Source organism: Aotus nancymaae, unplaced genomic scaffold (assembly GCF_030222135.1).
Source record: "Aotus nancymaae isolate 86718 unplaced genomic scaffold, 86718_ANA_hifiasm-v0.15.2.pri h1tg000025l, whole genome shotgun sequence".
Classification (NCBI taxonomy): Eukaryota; Metazoa; Chordata; class Mammalia; order Primates; family Aotidae; genus Aotus; species Aotus nancymaae.
Window position 1 is genome coordinate 23,901,174 of NW_026988438.1, and position 26,178 is coordinate 23,927,351.

At 40.1% G+C, this 26,178-nt stretch overlaps 1 protein-coding gene across 4 annotated transcripts in view; it reads left to right on the top strand.

Moving 5' to 3' along the window:
* Positions 1-26,178, top strand: part of ELMO1 (engulfment and cell motility 1) — a 571,068-nt gene that overhangs the window by 210,067 nt on the left and 334,823 nt on the right. For 2 of the 4 annotated variants that reach the window (XM_021669357.2, XM_064380448.1), the window contains exons 8-14: positions 3,570-3,669; positions 11,715-11,866; positions 14,678-14,756; positions 19,534-19,578; positions 20,885-20,935; positions 24,080-24,202; positions 25,968-26,099. In XM_021669357.2, the coding sequence (XP_021525032.1) occupies positions 3,570-3,669; positions 11,715-11,866; positions 14,678-14,756; positions 19,534-19,578; positions 20,885-20,935; positions 24,080-24,202; positions 25,968-26,099 (682 nt within the window). The remainder of the gene's footprint in view (positions 1-3,569; positions 3,670-11,714; positions 11,867-14,677; positions 14,757-19,533; positions 19,579-20,884; positions 20,936-24,079; positions 24,203-25,967; positions 26,100-26,178) is intronic. The other 2 variants (XM_021669358.2, XM_064380449.1) reach the window with 1 other exon arrangement.

Consider the following 26,178-nt stretch of genomic DNA (forward strand, 5'->3'; position numbering starts at 1 on the left):
TCAAGGTTCGATAAGAGCTTTTATAGCCACCTCACTTGAAAGAGGTGATTGAATCCCTTGATTTGGAATGTAATAAAATTTTACCATGGCCATTCTTTCTTTGCGGCTGAGAGTTTGAAGTTGAATTTGGAAAAAGTTCTTCCATATGGGAACTTACTATGTCACCCAGCAAACAGTCCTAATGAATTATATATGTTATATACAAAACATGTATGTAATATAGTATATTATTTAATATGTATATATTATATGTGTATGTGTGTTTTATATAAATATTATGTACTAGTAATATATAAAATAGATCCTATTACATATTCCTTTTTATCTGCCTCTCCCTGTTTATTTATCTTGTCATTAGGTAGATCAAGAGAGCTATCCTTCCTCAGAGTACCTTGACTGGTTTTATGCTGTGAAGAAGCTTTACTTTCACTAACCAATCATTCCACTAATATATACTTGAGAAGCACAGATAGCTCTGTCTGCAATCTCAGAAATGGTGCTCCACCTCCTTAACATCCATGGAGACTGAAATCTTGACTCCCAAACAAATGTGGGGATTTGGAAACCAAATGATACTCTTTCTCCTCCTCTCCAGTGTTTTTCTTCTTCCCAAAGTCCTTGCAGCCTGTTCTGTCTGAGAAGTCTGTAGACAGAGTTCTGGGGTGTATTTTTGGGAAGACTGACTGTACCAGATTTTACTAAGACATTTGGATTAGGGTTCTACTGAGCAGGTAGCTAGGGGAACAGAGTCATTTTACCTTCATATATTATAGAATATAAATATACTTTATCTTTTGCTTTTAAAGCAGCTACTGAAGACTAATGTCATCTGAATTTCTGGTCTTATCTGAATGCTGTCTAGCTAATGGGAATGAAGAGAAGAGTTTTGTTTTTGTTATTTCCTCGAGACAGTCTCACTCTGTCACCCAGGCTGGAGTGCAGTGGCACAATCTTGGCTCACTGCAGCCTCTACCTCCCAGGTTCAGCCTTCCGAGTAGAGTAGCTGGGACTACAGGCGCCCACCACCATGACCGGCCAATTTTTGTATTTTTAGTAGAGATGAGGTTTCACCATGTTGGCCAGGCTGCTCTCGAACTCCTAACTTCAGATGATCCACCCACCTCAGCCTCCCAGAGTGCTGGGATTACAGGTGTGGGGAGCCACTGCACCTGGCCAAGAGTTTGATTCAATAGTATGTGTGTTTCTCTGCCACTGCCCGTTCCATGGCCTGTGCTGCTGTTGATGTCACTAAGGCAGGCTTTTTGCCCTGTACAGATGCTATGAATGCTGTCCTCCCATGTCGTGTGTATGGGAATATTTTTTTAACATTTAAGGTGTTTTAGTATGCAGGGTACGAGCAATTGTCCACTATTAGTTATCATTTGGTTCTTGTTTTTCCTTTTTTTAAGTGAATAAAATAAATGAGCTAATATTGCTTACTGCTAATGCTGTATGTTATGATGTAATAATGTTTTCACAGTAATACTAATGCCTACCCAGTCTATTAATAAATCTTACTAATTGCTTTTATTTTCTGACTTTTATTTTTCTAAGACAATCTTTTTACTTCCTTTTCCGTTTTTGTTTTTTTTTTTCCTTTTGCAATCTGTTATTTTGCAATCAGAAAGAGTCATTCTGGAATTTTTATCTGACCTTTCTCAATACTCTCTTCAACTCATTATTCCACTTGTCTTTCTAGTGCTCTGTTCCTTCCTTCAAGTAAGTTTGCATTTTCTGGTTTGGAATTTCTTTTTGAGGCGTGATCCTTTGATGCCACCTAGGGGGCACCTGTAGGATCGAGGTTGCCCTGTGCAGTCTGAAAAGCTGCTTTTTGATCTGGTCTGAATGGTATGGCTTTCCTTGCATTGCTGTTTTTGTTTTTGTTTCCTAGTTCTAAGAAAAGAGAATCCTTAACACAATGAAGGTAAAGCATTTGAAAATCTTGGCCTTCATTCACCATTTAAAAATCTCACTTTTGCATAGTGATAATACAGCAACACTCACACACTACTCACCATTCACTGCACAGCATTTGGAGGACTTTAAGCATGTTTGCTCGTTTTCATTTCTCCAAAAATCTCTGAGCTGGGTGACTGCCACCAACGTCATTATCATTATCCCCATTTTTACTAAATGAGGAAACAGAAGCATAGGATGGTGGCATAACTTGCCCACTTAGGGCTGAAGGGAGAACCCCTGCTGTCTGACTCAAGAAACTACCTACTTAGACATTTTTGTTGAGCTGGTCATATCCCCTCTGGTCTCCAGCAGTTTTAGATCTTTGTTTTTCCCTGAGAACCACTTCCCGTTTTATAGGTTCCATTTAGCATTACATCTTCTGCGGTAGTGCAGAATTTCAAAAGTTGTTTTTGAGGCTAGGCTGAATACAACAGTAGGAAGAAGGGAAATTGAGAAGGTGTTTCAAAAGAAATGTGACCTGTGTTCTGTTCTACTAGTTGAAAATAAGTGGGAAGGCTCAATCTAAATATGTTAGGAGACTTTGTTTGTAGGATATCAATAATAGTATGCATGACCCTACGAAGGAAAAACCTATATAGTCAACTTTATTTTTAAAACATTTAGCCTAGGAATCAGTGTTGTTGCATAATATAGTGGACAGATCCTGATTGGCATAATTCAGTGTACTCAAAGAGTATTTATTATAAAGGTGTTCATATTTATGATGATGATAATTTACAATAAAGGTGAATATCTGTAAAAGACTCTGTGAATCTAAGTCTCTGCTAAAGTGTTGTTTTGAAAGCTCTAGGAACCAGGATATTATCTGATAAGGGTCCTAGGTAGAACTGCATTTGCCTGAGCCTGATCTCTGTTTGGATTTTCAAACCACATATTAGAGCCTTTGTACAGCCTGCTGAATCTCAGCAAGTCTTTTGGTCAGCAAACCCATTATGTGGAGTGATTATCTCCATTGATACGCCAGAAAAGTTATTAACTAAAGACAAAATGCTGGCTGACATCAAAATGAATATGTTTACTTGCATATATATTGTATCTGTATTTCCACCCAGAGGGATATATAGACCACTTTTTAATAAGTGTTAATCCTCCTAATAGAAGTATTTTTTATTTTCTCTTTTGATGTGTAAGGGTAATAAAGGAAGCACATTGCCCTCCCTAAGCGACTCCAAATTTCATTAGCTATGAAGCTCTTCTTTAAGCCATCATTTACTGAGTGTTTATATGCTACACATTTTATTAAGTGCCCTGTAAGTAGCTCCATGGCTAAATAGATATCACTACCCAGTTTTTCAGCTGAAAAAACAGGCTCAGACAAGGTCAGCGAATTGCCCAGAACAACACAGCTCACCAAAGCAAGAGTTGGTGTGAGCCCAGGTCTGTTGGATGCTGAAGACCTGGGTGACCTCAGCAAGGCCGTCCTGCCCCTTCTTGTCACTCATGTTAGTGAGGAAGTCACCCGTGGCCCTGCTGTTTATCTCTTAATCTTTAAAAATTCCACATGTATTCACTTTCCTAGAACTTTCTTGCTTCTGTGTCTTAGCTCGGCTTTGGGGCTCTTGACTGTTATGCCTCCCTGTGTTTTTCAGCTTTGGAGACATGCTGTCCTTCACCCTGACTGCCTTCGTTGAGCTGATGGACCATGGCATAGTGTCCTGGGATACATTTTCGGTGGCATTCATTAAGAAGGTAATGCAGAATGTGCCTCTTTAGGCTTTCCTTACTGCCTTCTTTCAGAGTTGTTTTTCTCTGCTTTGAGTATATTTCATAATTGTCTTTCCTTTAGTTCTTTATATTGAAAGATGGGTGAGTTTTTTTGTAATATTATATATATGGGGATCAGGAAACCCACATTCTATATGAAATTGATTGTAAGAGATGATAAGGGATTGCATGTGCGCAACCATAGCTCAGGCCAAATCAGTGGGTCACACTGTTAACTGCACAAGTGTCTGTTCATTCCCTGTGCATGACTCTGTTGGTTTCAAGACCTAAACAGAGTTCCTACTGTCATCTTTCTTGAACCTTTAATCTTCAACCTGGTGTCCAGGTACAAGGAAAGAGGCAAAGTGTACTGATTACCTGCACAGCTAGGTTTGAAGCAGGGATATATTAGAAGGAGGGGTGCCTGGGTCTGTGTCTTAGGCAGAGTGAGCCTACTTATTTGTAATCATGGTACGAGGAATCTCTCAGACATCACCCAGTTCTACTGATTGTTCTTTTGGGAGAAAGCAAATAAAGATGGACCTGGTGCAGGGAAAGGGGACAGAAGAGCTCCCACCATTCCTTGCAATTGAGTTGTAACAAATTTGCAACTCTGTTTCCATCCTTCTGACTAAAAATAAACAGTCTTGATCTTGTGGCTCTCAAATGTAGATTAAATTGTGCACAATTATCATTTATTATTTTTTCCTTTCTTTGTATTTGCAAAATGGTTTATAAATTCATTGGTATTTCTCCCCCCACTACTGTATTAGGAATAAAGAGATGCTCAGAATTCATAACTTTATTTCATAAGTATCTATTATTGGGAAGGGTTATCTAAAATAGAGAATTTCAGTGAATCTGTGCAAGCCAGAAAATCAGAGAGAAATCCAGTAAGAGTCACTTAAAGTTTTTAAGCCTTTTATTTTAAAATAATGGTAGACTTAAAGAAAAGCTGCAAAACATTGGTCTTTGGGAGGCCAAGGCAGGTGGATCATTTGAGGTCAAGAGTTTGAGACGAACCTGGCCAACATGGTGAAATCTTGCTCTACTAAAACTACAAAAATTAGCCAGATGTGGTGGCATGTGCCTGTAATCCCAGCTACTCAGGAGCCTGAGGTAGGATAATCACTTGAGCCTGGAAAGCAGAGGTTGCAGAGAGCCTAAATTGTGCCACTGCACTCCAGTCTGGGGGACAAAGTGAGACCCTGTCTCAAAAAAAAAAAAAAAAATTAGTACACAGTACAGAATGTTCCTATATACCCTTCATCCAGCCTCCCCTAATGTTAACATTTTGCATAGTGAAAGTATGGTTATCAAAACTAATAAATAAGCCATGGTGCAATGCCAGCATTGATTTCACCTGTTTTTCTATGAATGCCTTTCTCTGGTTAAGGATCTGATCCAGGATTCCACATTGAATTTGGTTGTTGTGTCTCCTTAGCGTCCCCCAGTCTGTGACAGCCCCTCAGCTTTTTCATTTGTCATTTATGACTTTGACACTTTTGAAAGGTACCAGTCAGTTATTTTGTAGAATGATCTTCAATTTGAATTTGTCTGATATTTCCCTCATGGTTAAATTGAAGAAGGTCATGCATTTTTGGCAAGAATACTACAAAAGTTATGGCGCATTCTTCTCAGTGCCTCCTTTCATGGGTACTTGATGTCACTGTCCTCTGACTGGTGACGTTACCCTGGATTACATGGTTTGGTGGCATCTCTTGGGTCTCCCCACTGTAAAGGTGCTGCTTTTTTGTGGGGTGGCAGGGAATTAATCAGTATCTTAGGGGAGATGCTGCCTTGAATTGAAGGGCATGGGATGGCCCTAATCTGTTGAATGAGGGAGATAGGATCAGAGGCCCCACAGGTGTCATGCTCGCACTGTGTTCCATGTTCATTTAAGACAAAAGCTGATTGGAAACGCAGGGCCTTCTCAGCACACCTCAGAATCAACCCTCTTATGTAAATCCATAAAGCCAAAGGAGATGAGCAAAAGGAACCCTGTAGAAAACACACAGAAAAGGAGGAGGCCCTTTTTGCCTGTATTTGTCAGTGGTGTGAATTGCTTGCTGTAAAGGAAAGAAACTGTTATAATTGCCATTAAGAGTAATGGTGAAAACCGCAATTACTTTTGCACCAACCTAATAGCTAAAGAAGCCAAAGAAACCCTTGTATGTTATAAAATACCTTCCCCCCACCTTCGGTGGTGGCAGGCATTGTAAGCTTTAGATTATGAGAGGAGAAAATAAATTGCTGTATTTTGCCTCTCTGAGATCAGTTCTAGAGAAGCAATTCCAAATCTGAAGATACTATCATTGATTTTTTTAATACTTAACAAACATTTTAACTTTTTGAATTTACAGTAGGCTTTCTTTTCTACCTCCAGAGTGCCTGGTTTGTCTGTTATGAGAGCCTCTTTTGCTATAGAATGTAACAACAATGTTGTACTGAATGTGAATTCCTTGAAATTATGTTCTGCTTTCACCAACATTAGCCCTTTTGATTCCCAACAGCAATCCTTTCCAGAACAGAACAGATAGTCCTGTTATTTCTGGTTAGGAGGCAGGGATGCAGTGGCTTGCGGAGGTTGAATGAGGTCACATAGTGAGTGGGCGTCCTTGGTCACATGGTCAAGGCGCTTCTCCCCATCATCATGCACCTGGTGCTTTCCTAGCGGTGGAAGGCATAGTTCCCGGAGCCTCGCTTCACCAGCCTGTCTCTTACATATTCCTCCCTGACCTTACTGCTAGAGTTAAGTGATTTCTTCTGCTTTCTGTTCCCCTGGGCTCTTGTGAATGCCCCTGTTCCAGCACTTGTCACATTTCGGGGAATTTTTTGTTCATTTGACTGTCTTTCCCAATAGACCATTAGCTCGGGAAGGCAGAAACATGACTTTCTTCATGACTTTATCCTCAGGGCCTGGCACAGAGTAAGGTCTTAATATATTTCTGTGAAATGAATGAATACACTTTGCTTGGAAGCATTAAAAATACCCATAGAATTTGAAGAAGAGACAGAAAAAAGTGGTACTGTATTTAAATATATTTTAAGTAAAATTTTGGTTATAAGTGGAAAGGATTGAGAAAGCTGTGTTTCTTTAAATGTGAGTAGTGGCCAGAGAAAATGACAGTCATTTAATTTTTTAACAACTTAAGAAAATGTTTCATTCATAGAAATTAATTCAAAAATCATATTAAATGTAAGAAAACAAAGACTGACAATCTTGGTGGTTTAAATAAAAAATTAAGTATTTTTTCAAAAGCAACACATTTAATCTAGTTCATGTCCTCATTCCCAGTCATATTTTCTTTGCATTGCTACTTAGAGATCTCTTACATGAATTTGAAAAATAGTCATCAGAAAATTACTTACTTTTCTGTAAGGTTAACTTTTTTATTCATTAGCTGGACCAAATTCAGCACTTTGACAACCCAGGAATTGTATGCAGGCAACTGTCTTTTAAATGGAGCTTTCTCTCAACAAAAATCGACTAGGAAATGGGCTGACAAAAGATGCCTATCTCTGTGGTCTGGAGTTGGCTTCCTATTAATGCCAAATTCATACCACTTTGGAGAAATATTTTTCCCTGCCAGCCTCTGTCTCCTTCTCTATTACTTTATCTGTTTTGTTATGTGTGAATCTAAATTCTAGTTTACAAATTTTGGCTGCAATAAATAGCATCATTTCATAAACAGCTCTGAAACTTGGAATCCCTTGATGCCAATATATAATGTTGCTTTTTAAAGACTTGGCTACTTAGGGACAGGGTAAGAAAATATGGAGTAGAAAGAAAAGAAAAAAAGAAACTTTCAATGTTATGAGTTGGTTTTTTCCTTGCCAAGTATAACATCAGTGCCTTCTTTTGGAAGGAAAGTTTCATGTAAATGTTCTTGAAACCTTAGCTATGCAGGAGAACCTGACTTACCCTGCAAATGTTTTCAGCGCCTGGACAAACATCCCACCATTTTGGTTTAGAGACCTGGTAATTTTTGCCTCTTAAAAATTTGAGAAATTTATAGGCCTCTACCTAGATAATTTTAAATACAGGAGTGGAGGTTCATGTTCTCCATGGCTCTCTTAGGTTTTGATAACATAGGAGAATTTTAAGATCTCATTCTAAGTGATTCTAAGAAGTATTTATTGAGTCATTGATTCATGCACTGTAATGCCTCTTAGCTTCTTAAAAGTTACATAAATAGGCTGGGTGTGGTGGCTCACGCCTTTAATCCCAGCACTTTGGGAGGCTGAGGCAGGCAGATTACCTGAGGTCAGGAGTTCAAGACCAGCCTGGCCAACATGGTGAAACCTTGTCTCTACTAAAAATACAAAAAATTAGCTGGGCGTGGTGGTACACACCTGTAATCCTAGCTACTCAGGAAGCTGAGGCAGGAGAATCACTTGAATCCGGGAGGCAGAGGTTGCAGTGAGCAGAGATAGTATCATTACACTCCAGCCTGGGCAACAGAGTGAAACTCTGTCTCAAAATAATAAAAGTTACATAAAATATTTCTCTGTCTTATTTAGCTAAGATTTTTAAATGAATGAACAGTACAAGGAGCTAATGTATATAGTTACTGCTAACCCCTCTTACTTCTTCCTTATGATACATGCCCACTTTTGAGAAGCTGTACTGTGGCTGGCTTGGATTGGTTCACTTGTGTCAGCCAAAAGTGTAGGAATGGACCTAGGATAAATTGAGAGGCAGGGGAATCATTATTACTCTTTGGTGGGATAAAGGAAATGAAAATATGAATAGGCATGAATAACCTTCTGTAGCTATACGAAGATCTGTAGTTTTCAAACTGGACATAGAGACATTTGTCCATTAACTATTTTGTACATTCAGTTATAAGGAGTTGGTCTCAAGTTCCCTGGAGGACGACAATTATTGCATTCACTTGGATACCTTGGTTATTAATATTCATTAAGTGAAAGTATTGGGTCTTTTGAATATCTGGCTAAAACCAGTGACAAATAAGACGAAAGAAGTCTGCTTCAAACTTGTGCGTAGGACTCTAATGCACCAAGTACCCCAGGTGTGTTACACAAAATGCTTATTATGTAACATGCTTTAGGATTGCTGAAACAACTGGGTTCTTTATGTCAAGGAAGAGATGAATTAATAGAAAAATAAATTTTAGAGAATACTTTCATGAAAGCAAGGGATTCATTTCTTAGGCGAAAAATATATAGAAATAACGAATGGAAATGGAATATGTATGTGGGATATAAATATGCCTGAATTAAAGCAAAGACTGCATATTATTTTTACCATCATTGAGCAAGTCCACTGGGAGCAAGGAAGAGTTAATGATTTATAGAGAACTTTAAGACCTATTATGAGAAGGTATATTTCATATCAGAAAACACTGAGAGTAGGCTAGGAGCCATGGCTCATGCCTGTAATCCCAGCACTTTGGGAGGCCAAGGCAGGCAGATCACTTGAGGTCAGGAGTTCAAGACCAGCCTGGCCAACCTGGTGAAACACTGTCTCTACTAAAAATACAGAAATTAGCTGGGTATGGTGGTGCAAGCCTGTAATCTCAGCTACTCAAGAGGCTGAGGCAGGAGAATTGCTTGGACCCAGGAGGTGGAGGTTGCAGTGAGCTGAGATTGTGCCATGGCACTCCAGCCTGGGCAACAAGCAAGACTTCATTTCAAAAAAAAAAAAAGTTCTGATTGAATATTTTAGGAAAGGAAATATTGTAAAAATGATATTTATAAAAGTAGGGGACTAATTCAGGGGGCAAATTTCCACTTGATGGAAAACTTGAACACAGAAGAAACTGCAGAAGATTATGTTTTAGTAATGCAGCAATGAATTGGAGTACTGGGCTAGTGTTATGTATATATACTCTATCAAAAGGGAGATATCTCAGATATATCACAGGGATATAAAATAGGGAGCTGGAAATATGAATTGCTAATGATTATGGAGTCTTAGAAAACAGTGATAATTGGGAACAGAGGCATAAGAAGACAATGAGATTGATATTCCCCCAATTTATTTTTTAGCTTTTTTGGAATATCCAAATGGCAGCATCATTTTGCATGCCAAGAATAGGCACGCAGCGTACTTTATGGTAAATGCCTTTTTATCTGTCTGTGCTAGACTGTAAGGTCCTTTTATCTGTCCATGCTAGACTGTAAGGTCCTTGCTATTTTCATCTTTGTATTTCCAGCTCTGTAGGACAGGGCAAGCCTGTTGTATAGCACACAAGCAATGGATGTTAGTGGAATGTATCAATTGATGGATGAGTAAATATTGACTGAATCAAAAGAGTGGATGAAGATGGAGGTAGAGGGCACTTGACAATATCAGCAACAGCTTCTCAGGTACAAGACTCCATGCAGCCTTAAGGCACATCCAAGTTTAATAAATAGAGACAAGCAGGGGAGCCTGGAATGAGGAGAAAATTAGTTGCGAGAGATTCTGAAGTATTGTCAATGAGTTTCTTTATGAGTTCTTCAGTTTCCTAATACAGTGCCAAGAATTATGCTGAGAGCATGAAAAATGGTTTGGTGGGGCGGGGGAGGAGTCAGATAATTTATCCTCTGTTTAGAAGAGCCCTAAGTTAAGTATTAAACCCTGGACACAATGTGACAGTAATTGGATTTTTGTCAGAGGAAGATGGCCCTAGAGAAAGAAGGGTGGCCTTAGCATGGTAGATTGGGTGGACTGCAGACTGTAAAGAGTAAGTCAAGGACTTGCCAAGGATAGTAAACATGTTGGAGAAGTTTATTAGCTGTAAGAAGAGCTGAAGGAGTCTTTTGAGAACCTTAAAATTTTCATACTCTTCCTGAAGTTTGTATTTTAAAATAATAGCTTTTCAGAATGTAAAATCATAATGTCACCGTACTTCTTCCCATTGTTTATTTCCCACCCCTGAGATCCAGATGTAGCTGGGGCAGGCAGAGTGTTGGTATCCGCATCTCCCACCTCTCCTTTCACCAGGAAATCAGCGGACTAGGGAGAATTCGGATGGTAACTGGGATCTGCCGTGGTGCACTGTGCATTTATCATGTGCGAGGATGGGGAGGAACTGAGGCGAGTGATCTATGGTGCAGCAAAAAATGGAGATGTTAGTGCTGACAGGGGGAAGCAGCAAGTGTTTACTTGTCAGGAACCAAGTTATTTAGCTTTTAAGAAAGCAGTCATTATGCTGATATAATAATGGCTTTTTATTGTGAGTTATCAACAGACAGTAATAACTTTTAATGAGGGCTCTAAAAGAAAACCTTTATGGTACCCATGTGTTTGGATTATTGCAATCCGTTATTCTAACCCCTATTTTATTTTTCTCTTACACTGTGATTTATTATGTTTGGGGATTTAGTGATTAATTCCTTAGAGAATATATTTTGGAGCTCAAACTAGTATTTTAACTTTTAGTACTAATTTAAATGATTTTCTGTTTGCTGAATTTGGGAGAGATGAAAAGAATTTATTTTAACCATCAGAAATTGGATGAAAGGGGTAATGAGTTTTTAGGAATAGCAAAGAGAGTGGCCAGTGACTGAAAAATTGCCAGTTGAATTGTGTTGACAAGCGAGATTTGTGTGAGTCCCTTAAGAATGCAACAAGAACATAATAAGCACATAAAAGCCATGGATCCTGTGGATGAAGGAGTAGCCTGGGAATGTAAGAAGAATGGCAATTAGCATACATTGAAATTGCCATCCCAGAGAAACGTAGGAATCCTTACAATGTATGTGTTGAAACTGTCTGCCCCTAAAAGATGAAACTCAGGTGAATTGTCCTGGGAAAAGCCAAGAATAATCTTTGGGGCTGTGCCTTTTTCAAAAAATTTGCTTATCAGTGAATTACAGAGATAAGATAAATAATGCTTGGTAGTGATCATGAACAATCCCTGGTTCAATGGATTTCTTGCTATTTTGCTGTAATTCCAGGTAATCCTCAGTGCCTGGTATTTCTTAAATGAGTTCCCGATTTGCTTCATTTGTTCCCTTCTCTATGTCTCTGCTCTACTTACCACAAGCAGTCAATTGTGTCCCACTTGGATTTTCAGATAGCAAGTTTTGTGAACAAGTCAGCCATAGACATCTCGATCCTGCAGCGGTCCTTGGCCATTTTGGAGTCGATGGTGCTCAACAGCCATGACCTGTACCAGAAAGTGGCACAGGAGATCACCATCGGCCAGCTCATTCCACATCTGCAAGGGTAAGCAAGCCAAGATGCTCTGAGGAGGAGAAATGCTCCAGGAAGTTGGCCACAGTAATGCACTGGGAAACATTTTGTGTTATTATAGTTTGGTTAAATGTACAGAAAAAGAATCTCGGCTGGGCACAGTGGTTTATGCCTGTAGTCGCAGTAATTTGGGAGGCTGAGGTGGGTGGATCACAAGGTCAGAAGTTCAAGACCAGCCTGGCCAAGATGGTGAAACCCTGTCTCCACTAAAAATACAAAAATTAGCCAGGTATGGTGGCGGGTGCCTGTAATCGCAGCTGCTCAAGAGGCCGAGGCAGAGAATTGCTTGAACCTGAGAGGTGGAGGTTACAGTGAGCCGAGATCGTGTTGCTACACTCCAGCCTGGGCAACAGAGCAAGAGTCCATCTTAAAAAGAAAAAAAAGAGAATCTCATTTTGGCATATAACCAAACCATGTGTCACACTAGAATGGCATGGTTACTTTCCCTTAGCCCCTACCCCTCATTGAGCTCCAAGCTGGTTCTTGGCACTGCCTGTCCCAATGCCTGGTCCATGGTAAGCTCTCCATTTTAATGCATATTGGTAGATACTGGTAGAGTTTTACTTTTAATAAGATAAAACAGGATGATTTGTTCTCTCATGTTCTCTTTCCTAAACCATGTAAATTAATGTTTTCTGTGATATAGTGAGTATTTTCATAGTTAATTAGAAATGTAATGTTACACATTTTTACTAGGAATTTTTAAAGGCAGGTTTTGTTCTTAGTTATGCTTAAGGTGATTCTAGTGACCTTCTTGTGTATTTTATAATAAAATATAGGTTTTTTTTTTTTTTCTAGTGGCTCGAGCTATAAAATGGAAGTAAGATAGCTGCCCCTGCAGCCTGCAGTCTTTGGGGCTTTTTTCCCCATCTTCCTTCCCTTAGGTAACTTCAGCCTGAGAAGGACTCTGTTGTACAGTGCTACTTTAGAAATTAAAGTATTTTGGGTTGCAGTGATAATAATGTGAGCTTTCTTACACAGGAAAGGAGGTTATTGAAACAATACTGGGGTACTGACAGAATCCAGAAATGACATTAGTAGCTAAGCCTTAAGAAGGAGAGAAACCAGCCAGGTGTGGTGGCTCATGCCTGTAATCCCAGCATTTTGGGAGGCCAAGGCAGGTGGATTACGAGGTCAAGAGATTAAGACCATCCTGGCCAATGTGGTGAAACCCCATCTCTACTAAAAATACAAAATTAGCCAGGTGTGGTGATACACGCCTGTAGTTGCAGCTACTCGGGAGGCTGAGGTGGGAGAATCACTTGAACCTGGGAGGCGGAGGTTTCAGTGAGTTGAGATTGCACCACTGCACTCCAGCCTGGTGACAGAGCAAGACCCCATCTTAAGAAAAAAAAAAAATTGGAGAGAAACCATAGCTTCCTTGGAGTCCTCAGCAGCTGTCTTTTTCTCTAGCATTTTGGTTGGTACTACAATGACTCAACTCCCACTAGCTCTTACCCCTGGTTCATTAGGTCACAATTACAAATTCTCAAGAGGAAATCTGATTGGCCCAATTTAGGTTGGTGGTGCAGGGTGGAAATGGTTTTCTGAAATGTTAACTTGTGATTATAATATAAACTACCGAAGTAGATTATATTTTTTTCATTTGGAGGTGAGAGGATGACCAGCAGTTAAAATTTAAGTCACAGAAGTTACAGATTGCGGTGGCCTCAGTGATTGTGGTCTCAGAATCATAATTCTTCAAAATGATGATAATATAGGTAGCTTCTCTAGAAATAAGACCAGTTTCACATTTCCTTTGAATGTGAAACATATTAACTTTATATGTTGTGTCTTTTCTGGGCATCTCAAAGGCACACATCTTCATCACAAAGCACATTACCAAAGTGGAGAGTTTATTATTCTCCAAGCACTGTGCTAAGGATTTTATATGCATAATCTCGTTTTATCTTCACAGCAATCCCATGAAATAAGTGTCCCTAACCGATGCTGTGGATGAGGAAACTGTGCCTTAGGGATACCCATGAACTTGTCCAAGGTCACAGCCAGCCTGTGATGAACCGGGCTTTGTACCCTATCCTAGCCTAGTTCTAAGCTCCGCCTCTCTCTCATTGGCCTGATAAATTATTCCTAAATGTAGCTCATAAGTCACTCTTTGTTTATACCTTGAGTTCTCCTTATTTACTGTTTACCACATGCCTTACATTAGATCTTTGTTTCATTTATTATTTCTGATTTCTTTCCAGTGAAAATTAGATTTATAAACTTGTTCTTTTTGTTATTAAAATATTTATATTTGGAAATAGATTTTTAGAATATGTAATAGATCCATTATGTAAAATATGTGATATATTACATATGTAAATATGTAAAATAGCCACAAAGTAATTTCCTTTAAATTAGCCCAAGAATGTGGAGACATCCCAAACTACTCCCTGATACACTTCATGTGTCAGACAGAAAATTACACATACATATATACATACATATATACATACTACTAGTAGTGGTACATCAATTACAACATCCCCTAGGTTTATGCTTTTAATCCGAATAAGAGAGAAGGCTGCCTATATTTCTGGGTGTTCAGCACTGAGCAGTGTACTGTTCAGCTAGTAATAGTAGTTGTATATTTACTATGTTTCCAGCCTTGTGATGGTGGAAATGCATTCTCAGTGCTAAATGCATTTTTTAGGCCCTGCCTTTCTCTCTCACTTTTTTGGGGAGGGGGGATGACTTTGAGCCTTCTCATGGTTTGACCCAGGGCTAGCCTCTTGTAACTTTCTGTTCTGATTTTGTGGATTGTTCTGTGTCTTTTTACAGGTCAGATCAAGAAATCCAAACCTATACTATTGCAGTGATTAATGCACTTTTTCTGAAGGCCCCTGATGAGAGGAGGCAGGTGAGTTGCATTTCTTGTCTTATGACTGTGTCAGGGATAGGAACTTTGTGTGTAGAGAAGACCCTCTCCTTCCATCTGGTGGGGGCCACTTCTTGAGCCACTCTGCTGCCCTGGCTGCAGATGGTCTCTGCAGAGCAGCTATATTCTGTTGCATGGCTGGCCTGCTGGGATCCTTCACAATTCCAGGGGCAAGTGCATAGAGATGGGTAAGCCCTTGGCTGATGAGGGATACTAGGAGTGTTCTAGCAGTAGAGCCCTTTCATGAAATGAAATGCAACATGGAAGCCCAGATGTAAAAAGATGAAAATGTTGCTGCTGTGGTGGAAGCAGAGTTAGGAGCCCCCGCGACCTTCTGTCATTTCATGGGATGCTCACTAGGACAATTGTCCTCATTTTCTAGATCAGGAAACTGAGCTCCTAAGAGGTGCCATGTTTTTCCCTGGGTGGGAGGCGATGGAAGGTGAGAGGATAGGAGGAAAAATATGCAGATGGCTGCTCCTGGTGGAGATAACTGCATTCATATGTCAGAGGGGCTCCTTGCTTGTCGAGTTTACCATGTCTGTTTGTGGTTGTGGCTGGGAAAATGGAGCCATCCGTTTCCTCTCCTTTGTATAAAAAGAGCCAGGCATGGTGGCTCATTTCTGTAATCCCAGCCCTTTGGGACACCTAGGTGGGAAGATCACTTGAGGTCAGGAGTTTGAGACTAGCTTTGCCAACATGACAAAACTCCGTCTCTACTAAATATACAAAAATTAGCTGGGTGTGGTAGTGCACACCTGTAATCCCAGCAACTCAGGAGGCTGGGGCAGGAGAATCACTTGAACCTGGAGACAGAGGTTACAGTGAGCCTAGATCGCACTACTGCACTCCAGCCTGGGCAACAGAGCAAGACTCTGTCTTAAAAAAAAAAAAAAAAAAGGAAGGATCCTCTTAATGTACATACATGGAACCTGTCCTTTGATGGTCTCCTTTGCCTGTATATCCCTCATTCCTTTTTTCACGAAGGAAAGGTTCATTACAGAAAGGATCTGAAGAAGTGGAATTTTGCTTTGTCTTGGAATTTAGCTCACACCTCAAAATTCGTTCAGACTTTTCTGTCAACATGTCTTATAGTATGTTACCCTGGCCACAATTTCCTTCCTTAAAAAAATGAGTGGAAATATGAGCTCTTTCGCCCACTTAGAAAGTATGGTAGTTGCCAATGAGCTGGTTTAGGAATTAGAAAGCAAACCTGCTACTGAATGCTATGACAAGAATTTTTTTATTTTATTTTACTTTTTTGTTGCCAAGGATTTTAAACCTCAGTGACTAAATGTGAGGGGTTCTGGTTTGTTTTCCATTTAGAATTTCTTGTTCATTCCCGGGAGGCTTTGTTTGCACAAGGAGTGGTGTCACTTTATAGTTTCCTGGATATTTGATACGGTGTTTGCTGGAGCCAGGTGGAGGTGCCTGCCCTTTGCAAGCCTGAGCTTGGGGCACTCTTACCCTGGCTGGATTTTTAAGACTGGCTTTGCAAATCTGAGGTGAAATCATGGATAGGGTTGCTTCTGAGATGTTTTAATCTACTCAAGCTCATGATAACTCCCAAGCAGCCTGGAAGTTGTCTGGAAGCTCTTACTGTATACATTCACAAGCCTGATGTGGGCATTGGAGAAACTGGGTCCTTCTGGTGGCCAGATCGGGGACCTCCGGCCCAGCCACATGATAGCTGAGTGTAGCATGTGGGGTCAGGCAGGCTGCATTCCGATCTCAACTCTTGTATGTTTCCTTTCTCCATCTGTGAAAGAAGAGGATGGTTTAGAGGAGGTGAAAGTTCATGCCTACTCAAAAGACCATTGCACTTGGATTTCTGAATCTAGACATGAGTAAAATGCATAAGTGCGCATCTTGTTTTATACCAAGCGCTATTGTTAATTTATTAAATTGGATTTTCATGACCATGGAAAAATAGGGAATCAAATGTCAATCTGTACTGACTTCAGGACATTGATAATAAGGGTAATATAATAGAATATCGATATAAGATTAGGTTTGGATTCTGAGAACTAAGTCTTTTTTTTGAAAACTATGCAATATAAGACTGACAGGAAGTAGTTTTACTATATATTCTTCTAATAAACCACCACAAAGAGTAATAAACCATGACAAAGAGTAGTCTCATAACTTTAAACCATTTAAGAAAAGATTCCAACTAAGAAAAACTGTGTATAAGTCAGCAGAAATTTATAAAGTATTAATGCGACTCATTCAATCAAGCTCTAAAAATAGCTACAAGGTATTTAATATACTTGCCCATGGAAAAGTGATGTGGACTTCATAAACTACAAATCCTTGAAATTAAGAGTGTTGTTTATCAAAATAAAGGGAGTATCATGATTTTTAGATTTAAAAAATTTAAAAGAAGAGATAGCTCTAAAAAGGGATTTCAGGTTCATAATGAAGAAAAGTTTGGTGGATATTATTTTCTGAAGGTCAGTAGAGGCCTGTAAAGCAGAAGATTAAGCTAACTGGTGATATCATGTGGGTTGCTCTGGATTATATTAACAGCTGAGCATGTGCCTTAGTCTGGGCTCTGTGTTCTAATTTCAGGTGGTCTGAATTTGATGGTGGCATTGTTATTGCATATGTTCTGAAAAATTAAAAGTTCTGAATTTTTGGCAAATAGGAAAATTGACCAAAGTCAGCCATCAATGATAATATTATTGAGAGTCTGGCATGTGTCAGACAGTGTTCAGTATTTTATATTACATTATTTCATTTTATTGTCATATTCAGAGAAAGCCATATTATTTCTGTTTTATGAGTGAGGAAATTGAGACTCAAAGGGAGTAAAGAACTTGACCAGGTCACTGACGAGTAAGAATCAGAGTCAGAGTCCCAACCTTATCCCTGCTTTTACCTGCAAAGTATCCCATCCAACGCCTGTCAAAGAGATGTCATTCACAGAATTCTCCTGTGTTTGCCAAGCGAACAACTCCCTGAAGCCTGGATAATACCAAGCCCATTTTCTCACTCCAATTAGGTTGAAATATAATCTAAACATTTATTTACTGGATTTGCAGGGAACACTTTTTTTTTTTTTTTTTAATCTGTTTAAAGCCTTAGGACATTGGGTAGATTCCACTTCAGTCAAATACTTTCGTAAAATTTCATCTTTTTTTGACTTGGAGTCGACACATTCATATGACTCCATTATCTGGGTTTTCTTTGAATTTGGAATGCTTTTAAACACTTATATCTTATTTCTGCTGTTACTGAAAAACATGCCACCACGGTCAGAAGGACCTGTGCTATTTTTTCCTTTGCATCCGTGAAGTAGGCCTTACTGAGAAAGGCCTGTATTGGGGCCTAAGGTAAAACTTCCTCTGCTGGGGAAGGGAGTTCCCTCCTAGGGATGGAGGCTCTGCTTTCCAATGCCTCTGGGATGCAGGAGATTCCTGTTTCCCGCACAAATGAAGGGAAGAGCCATGCTAGTTTTGTTGGGGAGGGTGCTGCTGTTAGGTAGGCAAGTGGATCCTTTTTCTTATAACTTTTGCCATTATTCAGTTCACTATTTCAATGGCAAATATGTTGGTGAGGTCCCTTCCAAATTTCTCTACGGATACTTAAAAAACTTGTTAGTTAAAAGATTTGGTAGAAAAATCAGAAAATACAGATTGAAAAGAAAGAAGTTTGAAAGATTCCTGTAATTATATTCCCAGAGACAGAACCACTGCAATTATTTATAACTCTTGTGAGTTTCATAATGCCACTTACCCGTCTGTTCTGTGCAAATATTCTCCTAAAAAAAAATCTTTTTTTTTTTCTCACCAAATGTGAGCATACTATATGCATTGTAGTTTTTAAAACTACTTTTAAAACTAAATATTTTGTGGACATCTTTCTATGTCAGTCTATCTAGATTCTTATTTATATCTATCTATCCTTTTACATAATTTTAATACTATAAAATATTCCCCATAGATGCTCACATTTACTCCAACAATTCCTTAGTATTAGACCAAAAAATGTGGGCATAGATATTTCTGTTTTCTCTTTGACCAAGCTACTGTTCCTTAGGAGGCTAGTATAAAATATTTATTTGTTATTTTATCAAACATTTATTGTCTTCTCTGTGTCAGACATTGTACTTTGGGCTTGGAATACAAAAAAAGAATAAGACAGTTTCTGCTTATGAGGGACCCACAGTCTTATGCAGACAATAAATATTACAAACAGATAATTAAAGTGATTGCTGGAGTAGAAGTTGGACATACATTGTCCCTTTTAACTTTAAATCTTATAAACTGGCAGGAAAACATAGGAACAGATAATATTTTTTTCTGTTTTTATTTATGTGCAATCATTTCATGTTTTTAAACGAAAGAAATTAAAACAGCTATAGGATCCTTTGAGGCTTTTATTTGTCATCTGGTCTAGGAGAAACACAAAACCATCACCAGCGGGCCTTTCTATTAAGATCAGGAAGAAAGCACGGCTTTCGATGCCTAGTGGAAGGGAAGGTTCCTTCTGGGTTACCATTGAACTTGTTTCTCAATGCGTCATTGCTCCTGCTTTCTTGTTTTCAAGAGTGTGGAAGAAAACCTAGTATTGGATTTTGACTTGAGTGCCATCTAGCCTTTTTTGAGTCACCTTACAGTATTTAAGCACGTTTCAATGCAGTGGGTCAGCAGGGGCGTTCGAATAAAGTGGTCAACCTCTAACAGAGTCCTCTGAATTTCCATCCCTTCTTCTCTCCTGCTTGCTTTCCTTTCTGTGGTGGCGATGACGCCGTTAGGTTGATGTAGAGAGCAATGTTGACATCCTTGATTGTCCTCTGACTGTAAGTCACCCATGTTCTCTTTGTCAGCATAAAGTGGGCCCCGCTCTCCTGTGCTGCTCCCATCCACCCCTGCTTGTATGCCCACCTCAGAATTCTCCCCCACCCCCATGTTCTTGGTTCTCTTTCCTTTCTGCAAGTTTGTTTTAACCTTGGTAGAAATCATGGTTCTGTTTTTAAACCGTAGCTTAGTTTCTTCTCTACTCAGTAAGAGTAGCAACACCAAAAACACCCCCTCCCACAAAACAACATTCAAGTTTCTTCCTGAATATGAGCAGTATTTTTACTTTACAATGCGTGCACCAAGACTGTCTTTGATATATTATTTTCCCTTAGTCTCCACTTGTTAATATTTAAAAAGGGAGTCTGTACATCATTTCTTTTAATAAAATCACCCTTGAATTCTCCATGCCAATCAGGAGATGCCAAAGCACAAAGCACAGAGGCCTTGCAGAGCTCAGTGAGTGTAGACTCTAGAGCTTTGCATCACCCAGATATTTGCCCTTCACTTAAACTCCACTCAGATCACTTGTGGAGCATGTATATGTATTACTTACTCTTTGGTTTTGTACAGATTTAGATGAAATGACTTTTAGAAGATACTAGAGTCTCCTTGCTACAGGTGTGTGTTGCCTAATAAAAGCTTTCTAGGCCGGACATGTGGCTCACGCCTGTAATCCCAGCACTTTGGGAGGCTGAGGCAGGGGGATCACAAGGTCAGGAGATCGAGACCATCCTGGTTAACACGGTGAAACCCCATCTCTACTAAAAATACAAAAAATTAGCCGGGTGTGGTGGTGCGCGCCTGTCGTCCCAGCTACTCGGGAGGCTGAGGCAGGAGAATCTCTTAAACTCGGGAGGCGGAGGTTGCAGTGAGCCAAGATTGTACCACTGGACTCCAGCCTGGGCAACAGAGTGAGACTCCATCTGAAAAAAAAAAAAAGCTTTCTGCACATATATAGTCTCATAAAAGATGATGAGGCTTTCTACTAGAGAACTGTTGCTTTATTTGGAGTGCCTGATTTTTTTTTTTAGCATCCACCTTTTTCTGGAAGGAAGAGATTCCTAAAGAAAAGAAATTTGCAGTTGCCAGATTTCTTTCCTTTGCTTTTGGACATGGCTTTTACATTTCAAGTGGAACAGTCAAGAAAATAATTTGAATACTACTCCTTGTTTGAATTCATTATTTCATAAGAAATACTGCTGATATACAGTTACGAAGCACACCCCAGGATAAAGTCATTTTTGGCCATGTTGAAATGTATCTTTCTAACCTAAGCCTTTGTGTGGGTGTGTTTTTCTTCCACAGGAGATGGCGAATATTTTGGCTCAGAAGCAACTGCGTTCCATCATTTTAACAGTGAGTACCTATGCACTGTGACCTCTTTGAGCGGGAGGAGTGGCCTGGTACATTTATTAATTTCTTCTTTTGGCTTCAATCTGTGGTTTGTTCTGTGACTTGCTTCTGTGGTGAAGCAGTAGGAACTCTAAAGAAGGAAAAAGTGAGTTTTTGGAATTGGAATAAATAAGGCTTTCCCACAGGAATTGCCTCATTGGGTTGGAGGGAGGAGTTTCTGGAACAGCTCTGGAGAGAGAGGAAGGGGGAATGCATTCTGGCAGGAAGGGTTGGATAGCTCTCTCAGTGGGGCAGGTTAGGGAAATCAGGGCTTAAAAAATTCACCCTGATGAGCTTTTGCTCTTTTAATGAGGAAACTAGCTGTAAACATATCAGGTACCAAGAGAAGTCTTACAATGTTGATCATCAGTTTTGGGGGGCCCCTTGCAAGACAGAGGAAGGAAAGTATAGATGGGAGCCACTCATTCACTTCAATGCAAAATGCCCTTAAACCTTGGTGGAAAAAAAGCCCTAAGTGTCACCTTGCAAATGTTTAGAAATAAACCAAATAACAAGATTTCCTGAGGCCTTACCAGATATTTGACTTGCCAGCTACTTGAAAGAAGCAGGTTGATTGATTGCCCGGATTACAAAAAAGAAAAAAAAAGGAAAAGAAGAAAAGAAAGAAAAAGAAAAATTTCTATTTGTGTGATTCCAAAGAGCAGGTCAGCATACAATTAAAAACACTTGGTTTTCAAATGCATGTTTTATTATCATTCAGGTATGATGAGGCCAACGGATCAGGAGATGGCTGGCATTAAAAGAAAAGTTTGTTCATTATAGTTCCCCAAAGGACGGTTTGCGCATGCAGAGGAAGCCCAAGGAGAACGGGGCGAGAACCCTTATTGTGGCTTTTGAGGGAAAGGGTGGATGAGGCCAGGTAAGCTGGCTGAGCAGGTTTAGGATTGGCTAGTTTGAATAATTTCAGTGGGCTCGTATGGGCTGTCTCTAGTTGTCTGGTAGTTGGCCCTGGGTGGTTAGGACAGGAGAATAGTGGTCCCAAGAGTACGAGCCAGAGCTTGTAGAGGAGTGGGGAGTGGGTGCCAAGGCTCTGGACTGGCTCATTTGCATATGAAAAGAGTCATTTATTATCTCTAGGAATTGGCTAGACCTTGGAGGGGCAGTCTCTCCGGGGTCAGCAGAGTCCCAGATGTCAAAACACTGGAAACAAACAGCAGACACACACACACACACACACACACACACACACACACACACACACTATTCCTCCTCCCTCCCTGACTAATGCAAGTAAGTCATCAAAAGTTAATGATGAGAGTAAATATTCTAGAACCCAAAGTCAGTGGTAATGACTGCAATTTGTGATGAAGTTAGTTCAATTTTAAACTTTCTGGCTGTCAAGGATGACAAGAAACATATGAGTTTGATTTTCATTGTTTGGTAAAAAGAGGTCCCCCAGTTCTTTGGGAAAGATAAAGCTTTTCCCTCTGGAACTGAGATCTGAAATGAAACTTGGGGGAGTGTCTTAGTAGATTCTAGGTCCAATGATGGTTTTGGAAGTGCAGAAGTATTCATAATACTGTCCTTTATATTGGCTCTCAATAAATGTAGAAGCTACAGTATCAGTGTGTAGCTCAGTGTCTTCATGTTACCTTGATGTGGCGGTCAGGGTTAGAATGCCCTGAGAAATGAGTAGCATTGATGACTGTAGCCACCCTGTCTCAAAAATCAGCTTGTCTAAGTGGGACTTCTTTTATGAGATGTTGATGGCTGAAATTCGAGGTTGGTACTCTCCTGCAAGAAATTGGAGTTTAGTACTTTTGAGTTACTAAGAAAATAGATACCCATACATTTTGGATACTAAGTGTGTGCTATGAGTTAACATGCTGTTTTGAAGACTGAAAGATACAGGGTTTGATTCACTCCTAACCATCCCATTGTCTAGCTTCCCTGCTTTTCATAATTTTGGTTCAGTGACTTTGTATTCACTTATTCCTTCCTGTCCTCGTTCTTCTATTCCTCAGTCTTTTCCCACCCCTCCTTTAATTGGCTATTTCAGCATGGTGCTTACAGCCAGGGTGTGGATTGCAGGTGCATGCCAGGTTGGAAGGCACCCAGGCAGCACTCTAAGGAACTAGACTTCCTCCAGTCCTGGAAGAAGATCATTTTTTGCTATACTGGACAGCTCTGTCATTTACTGAATGGCCACTTAGAAGCTGGTTTACAACAGTCTACCCAGGAGCAACTACGGATTGCCAAGAGAAATGGTCTTTCATATAGCAAGGCGTGACTGGGGCTAGCACACTCAAAATAACTGATTGGAAGGGTATTTCACCACATTGATCCATTGTTTGGCATTTTTAATGTACAGCTGGAATCTCTGTTGAAAAGGCTGTATGTTAGTCCCAAATGCTGTATCTTGAGTTGGTGGCAGCTGTCCCATTCCTGGGCAGGAGTGAGGGGGTTGAGAGTGGACCTATCCAGTCTTCCTGTCTTGCCACTTCTTGTACGTTTGTTCTGTTTTCAGTTCTGTTTCTATGGGAAAGAGTTATTTTATCTTTCATTTAATTGTTAACAGTGAGTAAAGTAATTCACAAGCATTTGCTCACTGCCTTTGATGGTAGACGTCCTTGTATAGCTCCCACGGTAGATTAAGATTTGATGGGTATTTTGCTTTTGTATGTTCCTTCTAAAACTTTTCCCCAGTTTGAAGTGGGCTCACCTGTCAGAGACAGTCCCAGGGTAAGATAATGGCAAGATTGCTTACTATAGGTATGCACCATTGGTCTTTCTGCTGCATGTGACAGATGCTTCTGTTGCAGAAATCCACAGTTGTCTTGCAGACACCCTCATTTCAAGTATATCTTCTCTTGACTTCTATGGCTGCCATCACTAGTCCTTTTCCAGCACTTTTCCCCGTCTACTCCCTCCTGCCCACAGTAATTTTTTTCCTAGAGTGTGACCTGAAGATCAGGAACCTTACTGGGCTCTGGAATGTAAAGGAAAGCTCTGAAATTCCCTGTAGCCTCACCTATCTTCTCCATTCCTTGTACCTCCCAAGAAGACTGTGAGAGTCAGCTTGAGGGTTAACTCTTGTTTCCTTTTCTTTCTTTTATTAAACATTTTATTTATGAACCATTTCTCTAGCATGTCATCCGAGCCCAGCGGGCCATCAACAATGAGATGGCGCACCAGCTGTATGTTCTGCAAGTGCTAACCTTCAACCTGCTGGAAGATAGGATGATGACCAAAATGGATCCCCAGGACCAAGTGAGTGTGCACTGGACAGCGGTCAAAGCACAGGAAGGAGAGAGAGTGTCATTAAAGGTCTTTTCTTGAGGTACCCTGAACTAGGGAGTTTCTGAATTTGAGATGATGTCATTGTATTATCATCTCAGAACTTAGGGGCATGGCTTCAAAATTAGGTGAATCTAGGATCAGAAAATATACCAAATGGATTCTTCCATTAGGCTCCAAACATGCATGTTCTGCCTTTATTGAATAAGAAAGTTTGATGTCACATGACCACAGACCTTAGCCCTTGACTCCAAATACCTTTAATGGTAGTAGCTTAGGAGTCAAGTTCCCAGACAACTAGGGCCTCTTGGTGACTCTATGTGGCATTGATTCTGCAGGGTTGAGGCAGAAATTTTCATTCACCAGAGATCAGTGTCAAGAGTAGGGTCCCAGATTAAACCTGATTTCTGGGCCAGCTTTCTGTCGGTTGGCTGTTGGCTGTAACTCTCTGCTAGGTCTCTTGTTGCGCATGAAAGGTTATGTCTCCATTCAGAAGGCTTTGGGGACCTTTGCTGTGTGAGGGTAGAGTGAGAGGAAACAGCTGGGAATCCTGCCGTAGCACATTTTCAACTTAAACAGCGCTGCAGCTTTGGAAAGGAAAACACTCATTATTGGCACGTGAGGGCCTGATCTGTTGCAGATGTGAACTGCATATGTGAAGTGTGTAGCTGCCGCAGCACTTCATTCATGGAGCAAGGCCATGTGGTTAAGAATGATGGAGAGGCCTTGAGAGGCTGTGAATGTGCCCCATGTTTTTGGCAAGGTATATTTATCCCAGAGAGAAGAGACTGTCATCTTACTACTTCTAGTGACAGAGAACAATGCATCTTAATATTGAATGACCCTCTTTGTTTGGAAACCCTTTTAAAATTTTATTTATATATTTATTTTATTGTGGTGGAATATATATAATATAAAGTTTACTATTTTAACCATTCTTAAGTGTACAGTTTAGTGACATTAAGTACATTCACATTGTTATGAAACTCATCACCGTCCATCTCCAGAACTATTTTCATCTTGGAGAACCGAAACTCTGTACCTGTTAAACACTAACTCCCCATTCCGTCCTCCTAGCCCCTGGTAACCACCATTCTACTTTCTGTCTATGAATTTGACTACTCCAGGGACCTCATATAATTGGAATCAGACAATATATATATTTCTGTGTCTGGTTTATTTCACTCAGCATAGTATCTTCAAAGCTCATCTACGTTGTAGCATCTGTTGGGATTGCCGTTTTTCAAAGGCTGAATAATATGCCATTGTATGCCCACACCATATTTTGTTCATCCATTTACTGTTGGATGGACACTTGGGTGGTTTACACCTTTGATCCTTTCTTTCATTTTTGTCCTATGTTTGTTTCCACGAATTTACTTAGTGGGGTGAGGCATTCCCTGTTTCCCTAGCTTAGCTTTCTCCAGTCATGACCCTTCCATCATATATAGGCCTCTCAGTTAAGACTGCACTGGACTATCAATATTCATGCTCCAGATGACTACTTGACTAAGAGGACCCCTGTGGAATACAGCCAGGCCTGACCAGCAGGGAGACTGACGGGGGAAGAGCGGTCTGCAAAGCCCTAACTTAGAACATTGGTTCTCTTTTATCTGTTTTCTTTTGCCTGAATGCAGTGATTCATTTAGACCCCAGGGAAAGAGGGAGTATATGTAATGTCACACAATGAAAGCAGCTTTTTCCCCTCCCTTTTCTTTTTACTCCCTGATTTTTTCAGGCTCAGAGAGACATCATATTTGAACTTCGAAGAATTGCTTTTGATGCCGAGTCAGAACCTAATAACAGCAGTGGCAGCATGGAGAAACGAAAGTCCATGTACACGCGAGATTATAAGAAACTTGGCTTCATTGTAAGTAAGCCATCTCTAGTATATGCTCTCCCTCCAGCCTCCCCAGACCTGACCTCAGCCACATAACTGATGTCTCTTC